The 21,935-nt window shown below is 43.7% G+C and overlaps 1 protein-coding gene across 1 annotated transcript in view; it reads left to right on the forward strand.

Moving 5' to 3' along the window:
• The first annotated feature begins 859 nt into the window (after nt 1–859).
• The window catches only part of LOC126266738 (odorant receptor Or2-like), a 210,960-nt gene continuing 189,884 nt past the window's right edge, over nt 860–21,935 (forward strand). Inside the window, exon 1 of the mRNA XM_049971223.1 lies at nt 860–934. Coding sequence (XP_049827180.1) covers nt 860–934 — 75 coding nt within the window. The remainder of the gene's footprint in view (nt 935–21,935) is intronic.

Here is a 21,935-nt window from a genome sequence, read left to right on the forward strand (position 1 = left end):
CCTATGGCAATCTATTCAAGTGAGCTTGAAAGTTGCTGTTGATAGTTTATTATCCTTTCGTGATAGGAGTCTAGAATTCCGTAACAAGCGTTGCAGAAGCTCCATTGTTTGTAGAAAAAAGTATTTACGAAATTGAGTCCCCATGAAAAAAAAAAGAATAGCACAGAAAAAAACCAATGTTCGGTTATGAACAGATTGATGAATCCATACAATATGCTGAAATGCAGTGCACAGTTAGCAATTTTTAACACAATGATAGACGCTATAATAGTCGACACGAATATTTTGAACGATTTGGTTTTATTTACCATATTAAATTATTTGAAATCGGTATACAAGGACGACCTCCGCAAACATTGCAATGATTCGGGTAAAATAGAGACATACAGCCTTTCGAACTTTATGAGAATTCCAACTTTTTAAATCTAACCTCTAGGACTCCATTGGAAATGGAAATGCCGTGTAGCTAGGGCCTGCCGTCGGGTAGTCCGTTCGCCTGGTGCAAGTCTTTCGAGTTGACGTCACTCTGTCGACTTGAAAGTCGGCGGGGATAAAGATAATAAGGACAACACAACACCCAGTCCCTGAGCGGAGAAAATCTCGGACCCAGCCGGGAATCGAATCCGGGGCGTTAGGTATGACATTCCGTGGCGCTGACCACTGATCTACCAGGGGCGGACAGGACTCCATTAAAGACGCAAAACAGCTTATTCAGTACATATGAGAAAATAATTTGAAAGAAGTACATCCAAATCTTTACTTGACAATCAAAGTAATGATCACAGTTCCGCTCAGTACAGCTTCTGCCGAGAGAAGTTTCTCAATGTTCAAAACGATTAAGACGTACTTAACAAGCACGATGTGCCAAGAAAGACTATCTGCGTTGTCATTAGTATCAGCTGAAGCAGAAATAGCGGCTGGCATCAACTACGACGTAATCTTTAAAAAAAATTCAGTGAGGTGAAAAGCCGGAAATTTCGTTTATAGTCCTTGAGTACTATAATAATAAAATTTTCTCAAATCTGATTCGTCGCCGACAGTGAGTTTTCGTCTAGTGCCACCACATGTTGGATGAACTGGTCGCATTTTGGTAAATTTCAGTGGATGAATCAGGCATGTTTTGAGTGTGAAACACGACCGCAATTGGATTGTTAGCGCCAGAAAAACAAGTTATTTCAGATTTGTGTGAAGAAGAAGTGGCGTTCGACGGCGAGTGTAACAGAAAACGAAGCGGGAAGTGAAAAACGACTGTAAAAAGTTACTGAAATTTGGAATCTGGGATAGCATCATTAAGGCCGTACGTCTGTACCAATTTCTGCTGCACGTGGTCACGAGTGCCTGGTAATCCAGCACCCGCGGCAGCCACAACCCGAGCCAGTGAGTCTTCCTCAGACGCGACAGTGGTCTGGTAACTTGAGGATGTCATGTAATCCCACAGGTAACAGCCTAGCGCGTTCAAGGAGTGAAAACGTGCAGTACAAGCAATCGGGTCACCATGACTGTAGCCCTCAAAATTGTTGGTTCAGACGATATCGGACTGCGTGTGAAAAATAAGGTGTTGCCCCATCGTGCTGGAATCGCATGTTTTGACGTAGACACGGTGGCACATCCTCCAAGAGGAAGGTAGAGCAGTAGAGCAGTAGAGTATGAACAAAGACCACAAGCACAACAGCAGGTACAAGCGTATGTGAGCAGATCACAAACTCAACATGTAAACTCAGCATGTAAAGAAACCTGCAATAGGCACTGACCATCATGTCACCCGTAAAAGATGTACTTAATACTGTAGGTAGTAGGCCGAAATTGTGGGAGATTTGAACGTGTGTTGTAGTATTTTGCGTCTAGCGATAAAACGGTACGCTTCCGGACATGAGTTCCTATGCTAAACTTAACCGTCTTGGTCCTCTACGTCTGTAAAGGTAATTTCACTACATTTTGTATAATAATAGTTACGTTAATGCGTTGTTGTGTTTCTCATTATTTTATCAAAGGCTGAAGAGGGAAAACATGGCTGCTGTCAGCGCCTCCCTGGTCCGCCTATCGCAATTAACTGCTTTCTCTGATACATACCAAATAAGTAATATGTGAATATGGATGGCCATGAGAATTATCTCCTCTTAACGAAAGAAAACTTATTGATACTCCTGAGGCGTCGCAGTGTTCCTAGCTATAAGCCACTCTTCGTCTTCCCGCGCAACCTAAGCATTCTCTGTTGACAGTTCTTCTAAATACCACTTCATTGGTTATCAGATCTACTCATCTAATCTTCAGCATTATTCTGTATGGCTGCGTTTCAATAGCTTCCGCTCTGTTCTCGTGTAAACTGTTTATCGCCCACGTTTCACTTCCTTATAACACTGCACTCAAAACAAAAACTTATAGAAGAGAATTCTTAACACGTGAGTTTGTTTTACATGTTAACTGATTTCTCTTTCATCGGGAATAATTTTCATGCTTTTGTCGATCTACGTTTTATATCCTTCTTAATTTCTGCCGTCGCCAGTTACAACAAAATTCGTCTACTGTTTTCAGTGTGTCATCTGAATTAATTCCCTCAGAAGCACTTGACGTAATTCAGCTACTGTCCATAATCCTGTTTCACATTATATACCGTCATCTTTTAAAGTTTTTTTGAAGAAGCTATCTATTCCATTTAACCGATAACCAAGTCAATATCGCTGCAAAACTTAAGGTATTATTTCTTCCCTCTGAATTTTAAATCTCTTTTAAAATTTTTCCTTACTTTCGCTTACTAATTGCGCAAGTTCAGACCGAATAACATAGGGAATAACGTGTAACACTTTGTGCTTCCTTGCACCAATAAGGACAACCATTTTATTTAACTGTCTTAAAAAGTACCTTAGAAGTACTTTATAATTCAAAATGGTTCAAATGGTTTTGAGCACTGTGGGCCTTCAAAAAATGGTTCAAATGGCTCTGAACACTGTGCGACTTCACTACTGAGGTCATCAGTCGCCTAGAATTCAGAACTAATTAAACATAACTAACCTAAGGACATCACAAACATCCATGCCCGAGGCAAGATTCGAACCTGCGACCGTAGCAGTCGCGCAGTTCCAGACTGCAGAGCCTAGAACCGCTCAGCCACCACGGCCGGCCTTTATAATTGTGTAGTCTTTCAGCCAGGAAGTTTCAAATTGTATATTAATATATCTGTCAGTTGAAAATGTCACAGTTGCAGTTTTGGGCACTCAACGGCCACGTTATCAGCATCGCAATAGTGACAAAAGATTAACAGTCGAGGAGGAACATGTTGTCGCTTCTGAATAATGTTATTAGTAGGGGGACAAGAACGGCATCAACCCACCCTGCGCTGTAGCGAAATTTATTCCAGATGGCGGATCCAAGCTCCGACGGTAGATGTGACAATGTCGCAGTGATGTCGCGAGGGGAATGTCAGATTTTAGCGGGAAAATAGGTCCGTTGGACTTCCTCCACTAACCTAACACCACTCCCCTCATCCCTCACTCCCTCCCCTCCCCCACCTGGAAATTGGCAGGAAAAGGAATTAGTCTGTGCTGGGCTGCTGGATGGGACTGACGTATTATGCATTGTTTATTTAAACAGTTGGAGCTGTCATAGAGAATAGCTCCATCTGTTGTGTTCACCATGAGGTGTGGAGTCCAACTGACCTAGTTCACAACACCACCACCAGAGGGCGCTGTCGACCCTCCACCTCTCCCCTCCATTGATGCAATCCAAGATGGTGTTCTGGGAAAAAATGGCGGGAAAAGGACTCAGTCCGTGTCTACCTGCTGGACTAGAAGAATGGACCCAATTGTTTATTGTGTACAATGGATGAGATGTCTTTGCTGGAGAAGGAGGAGTATATTAGCTGTAGCCATGTATTTCGGGACTGTGTCGATAGCAATGAATTTGATAAAGATGAATACGCTGCACGCAATAATGAAGATGGGGCTAAGTTACACTTCGCAACTCATGCTGATAGATGCGTGTGCTGTAACTGTACATCATTCAACGAAAGTTCAGTCAGGTTCAGTGAGTCTTCCGAAGAGCGGGAGGCAAGACGTTCACCACAGAGTATCCGCTACTCACCGGAAGTGAGGCTAACGCGCCGCTCTCTGCCCCAAGTCTCCGCCCAGGCTTACGGCACGGCCACGCGACAGCCGTAGAGCAGCGCGCTAAGCATTTCCTGTCGCGTGAGAAATCCCCGACGCTCGGATACCCTTTCTCGTCGAATAAGAACTGCTTCAAGAGTTGTTAGATATGTTGTCGCGGAAAACTGTCGCATACACGAAGGTACGACAGAAACTAAATGTACCACTGCACAGACGGCCGTACAGGTGACGGCTGACGAGAGAACATTTAAGCAATTACATGTTTTATTCCGAGGAATACCACCACCGCCACAATTGAACACGAACTCCAAAAAGATAGTGACACACTTTTGAAACCATCCCTGAGACACCTCGCGCCATTTAGTGGGAAATACACTTGTCTTTGAGCAGGAGCTGCTTCAGGAGTTACTAAATCCAACTGAATCCGTCAATAAATGCTCTTTCAAAAAGAACGCTGCACAATAGTTTGCTTCAATGTCGCAATGTGTACCGCCACACTCGAACATACACTCTAAAGAAAAAAAACGCTTGTGAAACCACCCTGAGTCACTTCATATCCTTTTTGACGGAAACAGATCTAGAAACCGATATCAGCTGCATTATCTGATTCTACACACCAAAACGATATCTGGAAGTCAAAATAAATATCTCTGTAACTCTAAAAACAGGACGCTCACCACTTTTCGAGTTTGAGCTGCTTGTTTGAAGGCACTGCTAGAGGAAGAGAAAAACTTCTGAGTCCTACAGCTGCTGTGATACTCATCACTTTTCTGAAAGAGCGAGTGGGCTTAGTTTTACATTTTCTGCTGCTGGAATCAGGAACGTTACTTTCCTCACTAGTCGAAGCACACGCCGGTGTCTAAGCACAGACCAGAAAATCAGAACAATTACACTAACAGAATTAGAAGCACTGTCGTACAGACGGGAAAAATGGCTGGAATGTTCGGTGACGTTTCCGTATGCTAGAGTAGCTGGTCTGGAGATGGCAGGTGAGGGACAGTATCCCGCCAGAGATGGATGGTCTTCTTGGACTTGTCTCTCAAACTTGAACATACAAATAAAGACATCACGCGACTCTCAGAACTTTCTGTAGGTACATTTCCTCCGATTTTTCGAACCAGTTTGTAGAGGCTCCTATACCCTGCATAAAGGATGTCTTGCAAATGGAGCATTCTGATTGTTCTTACAGAATTTACCGGCCAAAATGCTGCTGCTGTCGGTGTGGAAGCACCGTTAGCAATTTTCTGCAGACGGACAAATTACGAGACTTTCAGAGTCAAAACTATTTTGTACAGATGGAAAAAACATACAGTAGTCATATTGCACTGACAGTTACACCCTGCAAAAGTAGTCTAAAGATACGGAAACTACTACCAAAGGCACTTCATCAATTACTTTGCCCTACAAATGTCAAGGAAAACTTGCATTTTTCAGCGTGAAACCGATCTCTAACAGGCTATATCACCACATATCATACTGAGGTAGTAAAAACAATTCGTATCCAGCACCATACAAAATCATCACTTCTGCATCGTGCATACAGCTATCGTCCACCAGGCACTCGCACATATACCGTGAAGAGAGAACCGCATTCAGTCCTCCCAGCACTAGATACTTCCTGTGGGATCGGTCGGTCATCCACAGCGGCTGATGGTCACCAGTCAACTGACACAGCACACACGCGGGTCCGACGCGGGACCAGAGCACCTCCAGTGGACTGTGGGCACTCCCTGAACTAGTAGTAGTAGTAGTAGTTTTATTCATCCGTAGATCTCTTTTTACAAGGATATAGGATATGTCAAAGTATTTACAAGCTTAGATCAATTTACAATAAGCTAATTCGTATACACATATATTTACAGACTTCTAGTTAGAGCCAATCATTAGATTTTACTCCTGGTATACAATAATTTATTTACAAATAACTCATTAAATAATGTAATGCCACACTATTCACTCATATTTCACTATCAGTCACTGCACACACTATACACACATTGTTTCATAACACTTCACTCACTACACACACACACACACACACACACACACACACACACACACACACACACACACTGGTGTACAAAGGCTGGGTTGGTTCCATCCGGCACAAAGGCGAGCCTGTTTCTGGCTCCAGCCTGCTTCCTTGCTGCCACTCTTTCTATAGCCACCTCCAGATTCTGGAATTACAAGATCATGTGTATTTTCACATGGTTTGCCAGAATGTCATAGCATTTGCGCGACAGTTCTCGATATCAGCCGCATGGCGGTTATCGTTCCCTCCGCCACACACCGTCAGGTGGCTTGCGGAGTATGGATGTAGATGTAGATATCTACGATCGCTTGCACAGTATAATTCCGAAGATAAAGAGTGGAAATTATTTCCCTAGAAAGGCGAGCTGCAACCCACTGAGTAACTAGAAACGTTTAACAAAAATAGAGGAAACGGGTTGTCCCAGCAGGCCGGTGTGGCCGAGGGGTTCTAGGCGCTTCAGTCTGGAACCGCGCGACCGTTGCGGTCGCAGGTTCGAATCCTGTCTCGGGCATGGATGTATGTGATGTCCTCAGGTTAGTTAGGTTTAAGTAGTTCTAAGTTCTAGGGTACTGATGACCTCAGATGTTAAGTCCCATAGTGCTCAGAGCCATTTGAACCATTTTTTGCTTGCCCCACTCGTGAATACTGACGTCGGTGATATAACAGATTCCAAGTCATCCTTCTACTTCACGAAGTCGACTAAGGTGTTTCTCATGTCTAGGGAATCAGCAACCGTAACTTCTACCCATCTTTCACCATCCAGATGCAGACAACACACCACAGTCGATGTTATCTGAACCAAATAATAACGGGAAATGTGTAGAAGCAGTCAGCCGGACAATTTACATGGGAGGGAATAATGAGCCAGCGCAAACAGACGTCCATATTGAATCTTCTCAAATTTCCACATACGCGATCACGAAGGCCACCCAGCACATACTGAGTATTAGTCCTCTGCACAGTCGCCTAGAGGGCGACACGGTTAGGTCAGCTACGTCGCTGTACCTCATCCGGCTTCTCCAGTCCTGAGAGCTCCCGTCGTAAACAGGGAACGTCAATCGTTCTGGCCATAGCCTACCGCCGCCACACGCCTCGCACTCCAGGCAGAATCGCCCTAGGAAACTGGCCATATATATTTTACCACTGTACTTACAGTTAAATATTACGATTGCAGTGTCAGTCTGACAACATTCAACAAAGACGGAAGTAATGGATATTCCCCCTGCTGATGGCTGTGGCTCTGGAAATATAAATACCTGTACCATTCATATCAGTGAACTTAATTTTCCACTTTAAAAAAATATTTCATTCCCCTTACGACTATCACAGTTTTCCACGTCAAGTCCATACCTTCTCTTACGACAAGACATAGTCATTTTCATTACATATGACTCCGTGATCCTCGTATCTCCAGCCTTTCGTCATCTACTGCAGGACAAGGGTTCCTCCTGGTTCCTCCATGCATTATTATCTTCAGTGAAGCTCATTCATTTTGCTCTTCAACACAGTTTTACATTTGGTCATCGTCTCGGCCCTCCATCACCTTTCGGAATCCATTAAACAATTTCCCTGAGTCATCTCCTATCTATTCGATTCGCTACACATCCCGCCCACCATTTTATTCTCATTTCACTGACAATGACGACTACAACTTCAGATTGTTCTCTGACCCAATTCTTTGATTTACTGTCTCTCTAGTAATCCCCATCATGCATCTCTCCTTTACTCACTGAGGGACTGTCAGTTGTACAGTGATGTCCAAGTGTCACAGCTATGACTTAAAAGTGGTAGTCTACGCTGATTGTAAATTATTCTTTTCACACACATTTTAAGCTTGGTTTCGAAAATTCTTCTTCGCGCATCTAGAGGAATCCAGGGCACATTTAAACTTCTGTTTATTTCTTTTCTTGCACGTTGTACGTAAGAATGCATACAGGAAAACATCTCCAGACAGACACTACTGTACATTCCAAAGACGGTTGCCGTGCGGCTGAAAGAGTCTACATCCACCTTTCGTTAGTACTTCAGGCAGGGGCGGCTCCTTTTAAAGGGCTACAGGGGCCCGGCCCCATCAAATATTTTGTGATACATTTATCTCTTTCAGTTTTATATGAAATAGTTCGAGTACGAGATGGCTGTGGCGTAGTACGACTGACAGAAAGCCGACGTAATCAGGCCCCTTTCTCTCTATTGCAGACACACACAACGCGAATCATTCCGAAGCGACAACAGGCTTTCCTTTCCCCATCGCATTCACCGAAAGCGGAGGGCCAGCAGCAGGTGGCCTGTAGCCCCCAACCACCTCCACATTCCAGTCCAGCAGTCGCGGTTTCTCCCCCTCCACCTCGCCCCTTGCCATCGTGTGCCAGCAAGGGCCTCAGTGGACGGGTCACGCACGTTTCCGTTTCCTCCATGCCACGTTTCCGCTCTCCTCGTGTTGCCAGCCTGTCACAGGTCTTCACAACGTTTGGGGTCAGCCCGCAACACCTAACTGCACTTTCTTCACGTGCCTTACTGCATTCCTTGCTCCCCCCTCCCCCCCCCCCCTCCTTCCCTACTGCCATTCTCAACGGGAAATGTGGACAATAGTGAACGACGCCAACTCTCAGTAGTGTCCAGTATTCTGGAGCTGCGTGGTTGAAACTCGAGTGTTGGTACGCCGATTTTAAAACGAATAAGGTAGATTTTTTGCTTTAAATGCGAACATTTTAGGTTAAACTTTATCGTGACTGTTATTGACGTTAAATGAAACAATAACTTTACTGTTACCAGCCACTGTTCCTTCGTCTCCACGACGCGTTTCATAGGTTTAAACCTCCATCATCAGCTGAATTTACATTTGGTAGTATGTCTGTGTGTATGTTGTGTTACGTGACCACTGGAGGTACTCTGTTTTACTTATTTTATTTTTATCGTTAGATATACGTTTAGTATTTTGTCAAAACAAAAACCATAACCATATTCTGAAGTAGAGTTTTGTTTTTTTCGCTAGACCATGCCTCATGTTCCTTCAAAAACCGTAACACAACACACACATATCATACTAACAAATGTAATTCCACTTGTAACAGTAAACATGTTGTTTTATTTAATGTAGATCTTTTGCTTAAATAGCCCTTTATGTATTAAGTATAGAAGAGGAACTGGAAATCAAGCGGTTAGACGCACATCAACCAAAAGATTTCTTGATGCTTCAACTCGACCGAATGAACAACAGAACTTTCTCCAACACATGGTTCTGTAAAAAGTCTTGGTTAATAGTGAGTGAAGGCAAACAGAAATTATTTTCTTTTTACTGTGCGTTATTTGGTGGTGAAGGATTGTGGACAGCAGTCAGCTGAACGAATTACATTTAGAAAATACTCGTAAATACAAAATGTTTAGCACAATTAACATTGCTGTTCTGATTGACTGGGCGTATAAAAGTTCAATAAAGAAATATTAGTTCCACGAATATTAGTTACGAAGAATAGATGCGTACTAAAAAGAATACTAGTTTTGTGGAACTTACGAGTTAGTTCTGCATTGTTTTGCTGATGCATCACGCCGAGGAAAAACAAACTGCATGTAGGGATGGACATAATCTCGAAGGGTAGGTGCATTCTTGTATTGATCAACTGTGAGTCCCAGAATGACGATATCACCGTGGAATGTCACAAAAACGTTCCCCAAACCATAACGCTCGTCTCGTTCGCATAACCTGTTTAGTTTGGTACCATTTAAAACCAGATTACATGGACACATCTTTTTCTTTTCCAGAGTTTATGAGTTACAGTTCTCTGCGAGAAAATTGGAAAGCCTTTGCGAAGTCGTGTTTTCCTTACTTTATTCATATTGTCACAGAACTGGCTTCCTGTTGACAGATTTACCGGTAGGCTCCGTTAGATATTTATTCCAAAATCGAAGATAGGAGGGAGATATTGGCAGATGTAAACCAGCGAGGGAATCCCACGAGCTGTGCTGGGTAGCTCTGGAGGTGGGCCACAGGCGACGATCCCTGGTTCGAGTGCCGGTTTGGTACACGGTTTCCATCTGCTGCAAAAAGTTTCGATATATTTATTGCGTGCAGTTAGCTGCTTCTTCTCTGGCGTAGATACTTCGGTTCCAGTCTCAGCGTCGTGTCCATAATGCCGTTACTTGCACACCATTTTCACCGTTTTGCTTGCACTTCCCATCGCCCCACCATCTGACTGCCATTTCTTTCCTCCTCCTGATCGTCAATAAATTCATCCACCGCAGCTGACCTCATGTCAGAGGCGTTTTTGGCGATATCTTCCGGCACTGGGGCTGGGGCTGCGAGTTGACAACGCACTCTGCTGTGTACGTGGTCAAGTTAGCTGCTGCTACGGCAGTGTGTGCGGATTGCTTCGTCGGGCCGCTACGCCCGAACAAGTCTGCACACGGTCAGTGTGATGATGATGATGATGTTTGGTTTGTGGGGCGCTCAACTGCGAGGTTATCAGCGCCCGTACCAATTCGCAACCTTTGCTCAGTCCAATCTCGCCACTTTCATGAATGCTGATGAAATGATGAGGACAACACACCCAGTCATCTCGAGGTAGGTGAAAATCCCTGACCCCGCGGTCAGTGTGAGTACAGTAACCCACCTCTACTCCGTTAAAGCTGCTGTCACTATTCCGCAGAACTTCACGTGCTCTCATCTGAGTGACGTCCGGCATTGGTGTTCGCATCTCACGTGGTGATGGGAACAACCGAACGAAAATGGTCGAAACAGTCTGTTGTACTTGTATGTGTTGGTTGGATTAGTATTCATTTCTTCTCTCCAAGCAGGCTATGGGAGCAACCAAATGAAAACGTTCGACACCGCTCTAGCTTTGCACATTGAGTAAACTATCCATTCTTTCTTTTTAAGTTGGTCGGTAGGTTGGTTGGTTATTTTGGGAGAGGGGACAAAACAGCGAGGTCATCAGTCCCATTGGATTAGGGAAAAATTGGGAAGGAAGTTGGCCATGCCCTTTCAAAGGAACCATCCCAGCATTTGCCTGAAGCAATTTAGGGAAATCACGGAAAACCTAAATCAGGATGGCCGGACGCGGGTTTGAACCGTCGTCCTCCCGAATGCAAGTCCAGTGTGCTAACCACCACACCAGCTCGCTCAGTCTTTTGAAGTAATAACAGAAGTTTTTCTGAACTATGTATTCATTCTTTCAATTGTAGCCTCTCTTTGGTGTTTTAGCTGACTGAGCTACCCATTCATTCTTCTGAGTTAACCCAGGGTGCAGTGCTTTCATTCGTTCAACTAAAGTATTGCTACATTATTCTAAGGGTAGCCCTACAACCAGGAGAAGTGGAGACATATTACAGGGAGTATGCGAAATTTGAAATAAGCATTAAACATGTTCATGTAATTGTGAACTGAATGGAGTAATTTTTCTTTTCATTAGTGGAAAGTAATTCACATACTGTTGTGGATTGAGTTATCCACGTCCCACCAACGCGTAACTGATTAAGCTAACGTATCGCGTGGGTAAGCTTGCCATCACTTAAATTGTTGACACCAGACAAAAACCTTCGGAAACCCCAGACATCTGGGTCAAATAGGATTAGTTTCCCAGACACACGCAGTCTGTACACGATAACTTGGTCGGTGGCCACGATGTGCTGTGGTGGGGGGGAACGTGAGAGGGGGAGGGAGAGTGTTTGCTCGCCTGCCTGTCAGTGCCGACAACGGCAGCGGGCGGTGCGCCTCATACCGGTCACCAGACATACATCGCACACGAGTAACAAGGATTTGCGAAAGAGAATTAGAGTGACGTTCGTGTTCGAACGTAGTATTTTTTTGCACTCAGAAATATGAAAGTTAATTATGTCAGTTTTAGTACAGCTCAATGACTAAAAGCCAAATGACATTTAAAGCAGAAATTCGCGGTTTGCGGCATAATCAGCTAAGGTTCTAGGCGCTTAACAGAGCGTTAAGGCGACCATATTTTCTAGACCCAAAACGGGACGGCTCAAAAAATTTTAATATTGAAAAAAGTCTTAATTAAACGTAAAAAATGCAAACTATGACATTAACTTATTACAAAAAGTACATTAATTTATATTTTATTTTTACTTTCAAAGATAAAGGCATGCGAGCAGATACACAGTGCTTACCAGCGCTGTACATTTTCTTCAGCATGACGCCGTTCTTCAATAATATATGAAAACAGACAGTTTCGCCATAATTCGTTCTAGTCACTAACTTAACTTTCGTAGTTTCTACAGACAGACATAGAGAAACACAGACCAGAAAACAAAGTACCCTCTGCCACACACCATACTCGAAAGCGAGTCAGAATTTCAGTGCCATCCAGTTGTGATCTATGTTGAAAGTTTTAAGTCTCTAGCTTATCGAGAAGTTACTGTAAAATCAATTGCGAAATTTGTACTGAGCAAATACGCAAGAAATTGACCTAATAGAACCACTGTTAAAAAGTGATTGGTGAAGACAGTACATCACTAGATATTCATCTTCTAAAACCAACCAAAAATTGACATTTAATGTCACAGGTGCGAAAATTCGTATTTAAGGAAGTAACTAGTGTACTTTTAGAAATATATCTTTTATTCACATCTCTTTAAAATAAGGTACCTTATTTGTCACAAGAACGGTTGTCAACCATAGTCATGGTTCATTTGCAACCAAAACGGCTGAAAATGTATGGAAATGAAATCATTAAAACCTGAACCGAATGAAAAGATTCATATAACGGCCGCCACCGCCAGAGACTTGCGTCAGTCGGTTGTCTCGCATAGAGTGAAACACAAAACCCAGTGAGCGAGTGAAAACATTCATACAGCTGACGTCTGGTTTCATTCGGTTGTTTCATTCGACTGAAAAAACAGACTGAACGAAAATACAGTCGAGTGACCAGTCGCTTGTCGCATGACTGGCGCTCACACGGCTGTTGAGCGGTGGACAGCCCGAATCCCGTCGGCCGTCAGCGGTCACTTCTGCAGCTCAGCGAAACATAAGGTCCACTGTACTGTCTGACACGCGTATCTGGCGACACACTAGACATTGGCTGTCTCCGTCACGCAACTTCGTAAGTGCCCCGGAAGCTGAAGTCCGGAGGAGAAGGTAGGAACTGCATAAGGAACTTATCAGGCTGACATAATTAGTTTAGCAGAACATTTTGTAATTTCATTTGTTATTTTGTAAATTTTAAATACCTTATAGCTATGAGTCGTACGCAAATGACGCAGTACAATTATGAGAGTTACATTTGTATCATTACAAACATTTTACATTAATCAGTTTATTAATGTTTCACTCATTTCCTAACCTGATGAAAATTACTAGTTTCGTGCTATGGTGGCTTAAATATTTCTAGAGTAATATTGGATTATGAAATCAACTTAAACACTTGTATTGAAATGTGCTGTTGCCTCTTACTAGAATGGGCATTTCGCACATAAGCCGTGCATCTGCTTATTTATTTATTTAACCTTTCCATTAACACTCTCTTTGAACGTTTTTAGCATGAGAAAAACATGTGATTTAGATTTTCAGTCGCTTCGGTCTCACAATAAGATAATGGACTGCTGAGAATTCTATTTCGTTGCAGCAGTGCCGAAAAGTTTCCGTATTTGAATCCTGTTCTTATCAGGATTCATACCACACGTTTGATGTATTTGCCCATGATGAACCAGGACTTTGATGGAGTTTCTGGCTGAACTGAGGCCTATCATTTTTCTTTTACAATTCATGCATTCTTATCAACTATCTTTAATCCTTTTACAAGTCCCATAGGGTGAAATAGTGCAATGCAATATGGTTTGGCGGGAAATTTCCACATTGCCTGACAAAAAAAAGGGTAACCATACAGAAAGGAAGGGAAGGAGGAAAAGAAATAAAGCTTCACGGACTGAGAAGGTGTCTGATGTCGTTACAGTGAGTATAAAACAGTAAAATTTACAGAGAACTTGTCAGTATGAGCCCACTTACCAGTACAATGTTGCATCCTCTGTGGCCAGGATGCACTGCTCTGATTGGGTTAAGCCGGCTGTCAGAGAGCCGTCGTATGTCCTCTCCTGGGGCGAGGAGGCCTTCAGCCGCTGTTCTTGACATCCCGGACACTGGTACTGACATCCCAACCACACGCGCACACGGTCCATCGGGGACAGATCTGGGGATCTTGTTGGCCACAGGGGTAACTCAGCACCATGCATACAGTTCACTGTGACACGAGCAATGTATGTACCAGAATTCTCCTGTTGAAAAACACCAGCACGATGCCGTCTCATGAGACATAACAAGTGAGGTCGTAGGATGTCCGCGACGTAGCACTGTGAGTGTTCCCTCAACTACACCCATCCCTGACCTGAAGTCGTACCCTATAGTTCCTTACACCCCGACGCCAGGAGCAACACGACTGCGCCTCTCCAAAACATCGGAAGAAGGGATCTCTTCCGAGGCCGCAGCAGTGCTAGTTGACGGTGGTCGTCCGAAGTAGTGGTGAACTGCGATTCCCTCGCTGAACAAAACGCAATGGCACTCATCAGCAGTTCACACTTCCCATTCTCGGACACCTCCAAACGCAGCCGACTGCGTCGTAGTGTTACGCTACGCGTGGGACGTAAGTCCCCACTCCAGCTGCTGCTAGTCCCCGACAAATGGTGCAGGTTGACACTGAGGTTGCAGAGGATCCACCACTTGCTCTCGTGTGGCAGACGGGGACGTGAAGGACTTGTGATATTCTGGGCGCACAGTGCGGCCATTCCCGTTGTCACGGTGAGGCGTGACTGGCCAGAACCATGTCGATGAGTATGCCCACCCCGACGTTCCCACGCCGTCCAACAGCGGGTTACTGCTACGTCCAAAAACTCCACAAATCTGGAGACTGCACGATTCGACCGACTGGTCAAGACGAGACTCACAGGGCAGCCCCTTCTACAAGTTCGCCACACCTCTATGTCCTTTAGAGTGTTCACTCAGCATCCGCCAGACCTGGTAACAACACTGGACAACAGCATCAGTAGTGCACTGCTGTGGCTGTTGTATCTGTCAAAGAGGATCGCAGCTCTAAACGTTCATATGTACCAGCAGATATTGTGTACGTATACGACGTTACATTGACATCCAACCATGTGTTCAGAACGATTCACATTTTCGTCAAGCGGCGTACTTCTGATGTTTCTTTGGTGAGATGATGAACGTGTTCATTGGAGAGATTCTGAGATTGACACGGTCTGATGATCATCCTCGGAATTATAGGTTTTTAACTACTCCTGTATTGCGTGTAGCGACCAAAATTGTTTATCGAGTTTGTGTGTTGGATATCGTTCTTTGTAGCCATCTGCTATATTTAATCCATCCTTATCAATCTGTTTCGACTCCGGTAAGATGGAACTACGCACCGCCTTCCATTAAGCCCCTTAACCCTTTCAGACTCTCTGACTACAATTGTGTACATTAACGTTTGTTGTGTCTTAGCTGCAACAGAAGTATTTTTCCCTAATGGAAACATGGGGTACACATTTGTGAATGTTCAACCTTTTCATCGTGCAGAAGTTCTGCCGACTGTTGGGCTTCACTATGAAAATATCAGCAAGTCAATGTAGCGGTGCACAGCAGCCTCTGACCACTAGAATACAAAGGTGTTGTTTGTTCGCTGTATTCCATGGTATAACAAAATACTGTTATTGTTATTTTCAATGCTAATTATTGAATGATTATTGTAATATTATAATAGAGAATATTTACTAATTAGTTCTTTCAGTTAATGAAATGAAACCAAGTGTATCAAGTTTGTTTTGAAAATGGGTGCATATGTTTGTCGGTCTCGTAAATTCACATACGGCCGGGACATCGGTGAGCTGGCCACATGCCCCTCAATATATGAGTTCAGTTACGCCTGTGGGCTGAGGGTGACAAGGCGGCCGGTCGGTACCTTAAGCCTTCGTGTCCTGTTCTGGTGGAGATTAGTTTAGTTTTAGATTTTTACATATTTTTATGTAAATCTTGCATCTAAAACCATTAGAAAATCACCATACAAGGGAACAGTATTCTTCCTCCACAAAAAATTCAAGTCTGAATGGTGTAATTTTAGAGAAACATTTCTGAGTGGCTGAACGGCTAAACGAAACTAAGATTTATTTTACACTGGTACAAAAACCACCGGTCAAAGTATTTCACAATGAGCAGCAATCTTTCCTGTCTGCTGGAATAATTACAATTTTTGATTTCCGAGTTATACTTCGTTAATATGAGAAAGGATGTTCAGTCTTTGAGATTCGTTTGAAACAACGATTTTCTCTCCTGAAACAAGACGCTGTTTCTCGAACAATTGTGGTATTTGATTGGTGGTATATAAACATGAATGTAGACGAAAACATCTGGATCCTAAGATCTCCAAGAATGTTCTGCGATCCATTTTCAAACATTTTCTCGTGCTGAGCATAAAGTTCCTCTTAGCCTATAAGCACAGAAAAAAAATTCCTGCGTTTTTGTATCAACTAGTCAGGATACGCCCAGTGACCCTGTTAAGAACTGCGGGACCCTAAACCATGTGTTACTTTTGAAAAAAAATTCCAGAACTCTAAAAGCGAAAGGAGACAATCATCATAGTAAATTTTCGTTGTTAGGGGAAGATAGAAGTGCCGGTTAGGCTCTAGCTCAATGTTCACTTAAAATCGAGCTCATTAGGGGCCCAGCGGTGGTATAGTTGGTTAAAGTTGGAGATCCCCTGTCAGTTTGGTACAGGCAAGCTTGAGGTGTTTGAATCCGGATCATCGACGTCTTAAAGATCTGTTCAACTTACTCGGTGCGTTTACAGGGGACCATACAGCCACCGACACACCTCTGACGACGCTACGCCACCGTTACACGTGTCCAAAGAAGTACCACCTGAAAAAACAGAAGTCACAAGGGCACGCGCTCTGCACCATTCACTTTCAGAGCAGACCGCCTGTTTACGCAGCTGTACCTCGGCTCGCGCCTCTGGCACTATTGACTTGTGGTAAGTTGAGAAGAAAGTTTTACCAGTCGACAAGACACTTAGCTGGATTGTCAACACGTGGTTTATATAGGCCGTAATAGTCGTTAACCACTTTCGAATTACAAGTGATCATAGACTTGTAAGATCCAGACAAGAAACAGGTACAAAGCTAGAAAAAAAGAGACTCGTCGACAGGGAGGTTACGAGAATTCACAACAGTTTAAACACCAATTAAATGAAGGTTATACAGACATATGCACATGAAAAGGGCAACTGCTTGATAAAAATACTCACGCAAACAGCGAAAGATGTGCCAGGATGAAGAGAGCGAAAGTGAAGAAAATCTCAGATAGAATAAAACAACTATTAAAGAGAAGCAAGAGTCTGACGCAAAATATACTCACAAAGTGAAGAAGTGGTTGGTTAAGATATGATACTGAAATTGGGGAAACTTGCTGTCACCTCATTGGCTGGTGTTGAAGTTACTGTGAAATGTCTAACATGGGTCGCGCTATCAACTGTGATGCTTATTACTGGAGTACATCGATGGTGTCTTTTCCATCCCATCCGTGCACTGGCACGCTGTTGGGTACCACATAATGGTTGGCTGACATCACTTGTGTGAGTTGGGGAAAGAGTTTTGGTGGACGGACAATACCTTCTGGGGTGGATAGCACCAAAACACTGATCGCGTACAGGAGTGCAGTATGAGGAATCAGTCGATAGGGAACGTAGAGCCATCAGCTAGTTCATCAGTGTGAGAGACGAGTCTAAATGTAGAGCTAGTGAATCATCTCCGGACTGTAGTTTGGAAACTTATGTCAACGCCGTAAAACTCTTCCAGTGTGCTTATGTTGTAACTGCCTTTTATTTAAAATCAGCCAATGTGCGGCATGTTATGCTTTCGCTGTAAGAACATAAGTTACACCGTGCAATGTCTAGTTTTCTGCGAAAGGCCGTGTATCAAAACTTCTTAATGTCAGTTTAGAACCTGGCCCAGGCCACGAAGTCGTGGCAGAAAATACAGAACGTACAGCATTGTACAAAAGCGTGTTAGAAAACAGTGTTTCAAAGAACTAAACAGGACCAGCGGGAGCGTCTCATGCGATTTAGTATAGTATTCTGTGGGACACGATCATTCGCCTTGGGTACAGGTGATCAAACTTCGAAGCGGCCTGTGCAGTGCCTGTATATTTAATAGGATCGTGTCACACAGGCGGCAGTAGCAGCAGCAGCCTGAGGTGTAACCTCGGTGAGTGATGGGGTATGCCGTTAGGAATGCTAGGAGGGCTGCACACTACACTAGTCCGGGGAGTACTGCGAAATCTCCTTCTCTGTGCTGGACCACACCGCAGCTACGCGTCACTGAACCAGCTTCGGTGCCTAGGTTACTTCTATACCGGATGAAGTTAGTGGACCTTTTATAATTCGTAATTTTGCTCCGTTGGGGGGTAGAGAATAACGATGATAGCATGTTGGGCTGATCGATTTGAATGGACGCGGATCTGCTTCGGACTGTAGTATCTGTATATAGTTTGGAGACATACAACATTGCGCCAATTTCCACCGAATGGTCAAAACATGGTCCTGTTGCACTAACTCAGACCGTTCTGTTTCTACATGGGTTGCAGAAGGTGATGAATACGTCTTTCTCCAAATTCTGTTCAGTTGCGACTTAAATTTGAACGGTCAAATGCGGAAAGCAGTAGAAATGGGTGCAGTTGCAAAATGCGTAGGTGTAGGGGGTGACTAAAACCACGTTGGAACTTTACTATAGCAGCTAGGTTCCGGAAAGGTGAATCGTTTCGAGAAATGAGAGTCCCAGAAAAATGATTGAGTAGTGATTGTAATCAATAAAGGAATTGTGAATAGAATCCAACGCAGTTATGAGCTTGAATGGAAAGACCTGATTCCAAATCAAGGACATCATTTCTAACGTATAGCGTAACACTAGAGATCTGAGAAGCTAGTCTACATTTTTTTTTTCTCTCGACCTCAATCAGCACATCATCTACTACTATTGTTTGTGTTCCTTCTCAATCAGTCATCGCCTATAAGTCAGTGGATATATCGCAGAACCTCTGATATGGTATGGAGACAGAGTGTGCTACAAATACTATAGAATTATCTAGCTGTGTAAGTGAGTCGCAAATACTGCCTACATACCACGTTCCTTAGCCGAATCACTTTCAAAATTACGTAATTTTATCACGAGGTTGCATCGTGGGCTACGTGTTGGTCTGATAATACACATTTCTACAATCATCGACACGGTATTTGTCTGGACAAAAAAAAAAAAAAAAGAAAAGAAAAGAAAAAAAAACTCATTCAGAGGTAATGTCGTATCTCGATTCTTAAAGCTTAAAGCGAGCATAGCTTTTAACATGGACGCTAGTGTGCACCTATAGAAGCGAGATCACTTGTGACAGTAGCTTACAGTAGTTGTTGGGACAGAGAATTTTTTAACATCTGGGCGATTAAGTCTATCTTTCTAAGAAAAGTGGTAGCACTCGCAAGAAAAAATGTATGAAACATGACGGCCCATCGTCGATTTTCGGTCAGTATTATTTTGCATCGTGTGGAATCATTTATTGGTTAAGGATTATACTTAGTAGTAGGAGATACATGATAGGTTCACGTTGAGCATCAGGCCTATAAAGTATGTGTTTGGCCGGCCGGAGTGGCGCTACAGCCGGAACCGCGCGACAGCTGTGGTCGCAGGTTCGAATCCTGCCTCAGGCATGGATGTGTGTGATGTCCTTAGGTTAGTTAGGTTTAAGGAGTTCTAAGTTCTAGGGGACTGATGACCTGATCAGTTAAGTCCCATAGTGCTCAGAGTCATTCATTTCAGTATGTGCTTGTGTAAAGGAAATGACTATGTCCAGTCGTAAGGAAGGTACAGATATTTCCATTTCCAGAGCCACAGCCATCATCAGGGTGTATTTCCGATACTTCGCTCATTGTTGAATTCCATTCAACTGAGACTCTGATCGTAACATTTAATTCTACGTATAATCATAAAACATGTATGTGACCGGTTTTCTAGATTGATTCCGTGTATGCATGGCCTATGGTGGGAATGATTCACGTTTCCTGTTAATAGCCTCAGCCGTCAAAATGCAGAGGCCTGTTGGAGTGTTGGAATATATCTGATTTAACTTTGCCGTTCTTTAGACGACCGAACAGCGAGATGATACTAAGTATGTGTTGGGCGGCTTTCGTGATCAAGTGGAAATTTGAGAAGATTGTGTATGGAAGGGCGTTGGCGCTGGACCGTTATTCCCTCCCATCTAAATCGTTCGGTTGACTGCTTCTGCACATTTCGCGCCTTTATTTAGTTGAGAGAAAATCTTTGTGGTGTGTGCATCTAGCATGTGGAAGACACGCTAGCTTGTTCTCTACACTTGGGAAAGACCTTAGTTGGCTTGTAAGTTATAGGGAGGATTTGGAATCTGTTACATCACCAGCATCGGTATTCGAGAGTGGTAATATCAGTTTCCTTTATTTGTTTCTAGTTACTCAGTGGCTTACAGCACGCTGCACCTCGCTAAAGTTTGGGTCTGTAGAGAAATAATTTCCAGTCTATATCGGTGGGATGCTGCCTAGTTCTTGAAGTCGAGAAGGACCACGAAATTGGTATAATGTTATAGCGAATCATCCGAAAAATACATGTGTTCTTGTAATCCCTGAGTCTGCAGATGTATGCAGAAAAGTGATCAATCAAGGAAGCAAGTTCGGAGCAGAAACATCAACGTGTTTGTGCTGAGGGAATCCTGAATTTGTAGAACAGTTCTGAAAGCGACTGTGGTCTGCAGAGGGTGGTCTGGTAGTGCGTTGGGGGTGGATGACTTTTGATCGTCCTCTGTGGGACGTGGTCTGTGGTACTGTCCGTCTTTGCAGTATATGTACGAATGATGTAAAATGGATGATTTTGTTTGGCGCAGGATACGAATTGTCGAATTGTTTGTTTACTACATCGACACGATACACGGTGATATACTCCTGGTCTGGAGATCGATTTTGTGCACTAATATTCAAGCTCATGAGCTCGGTGGGAGAGGAGTGTAATTGAGTAGGAGTCTTACCGTATTTGACGATATGTGTGGTAGTTTGTAAGATTTAAATGCCAGTGCAATATGGCGATCAGCGTAAAAAAACGATGCGAGTGTCGTCTGCAAATGGAAAAAAAGCAGACAGTGCTTCGATGTCTTCGGCAACAGTAATACGGTTGGTAAATTCGATAACCTCCCCCCATGAACCATGGACCTTGCCGTTGGTGGGGAGGCTTGCGTGTCTCAGCGATACAGATGGCCGTACTGTAGGTGCAACCACAACGGAGGGGTATCTGTTGAGAGGCCAGACAAACGTGTGGTTCCTGAAGAGGGGCAGCAGCCTTTTCAGTAGTTGCAGGGGCAACAGTCTGGATGATTGACTGATCTGGCCTTGTAACATTAACCAAAACGGCCTTGCTGTGCTGGTACTGCGAACGGCTGAAAGCAAGGGGAAACTACAGCCGTAATCTTTCCCGAGGGCATGCAGCTTTACTGTATGATTAAATGATGATGTCGTCTTCTTGGGTAAAATATTCCGGAGGTAAAAGAGTCCCCCATTCGGATCTCCGGGCGGGGACTACCCAAGAGGACGTCGTTATCAGGAGAAAGAAAACTGGCGTTCTACGGATCGGAGCGTGGAATGTCAGATCCCTTAATCTGGCAGATAGGTTAGAAAATTTAAAAAGGGAAATGGATAGGTTAAAGTTAGATATAGTGGGAATTAGTGAAGTTCGGTGGCAGGAGGAACAAGACTTTTTGTCAGGTGAATACAGGGTTATAAATACAAAATCAAATAGGGGTAATGCAG

The sequence above is a fragment of the Schistocerca gregaria genome, chromosome 4 (genome assembly GCF_023897955.1).
Source record: "Schistocerca gregaria isolate iqSchGreg1 chromosome 4, iqSchGreg1.2, whole genome shotgun sequence".
NCBI lineage: Eukaryota > Metazoa > Arthropoda > Insecta > Orthoptera > Acrididae > Schistocerca > Schistocerca gregaria.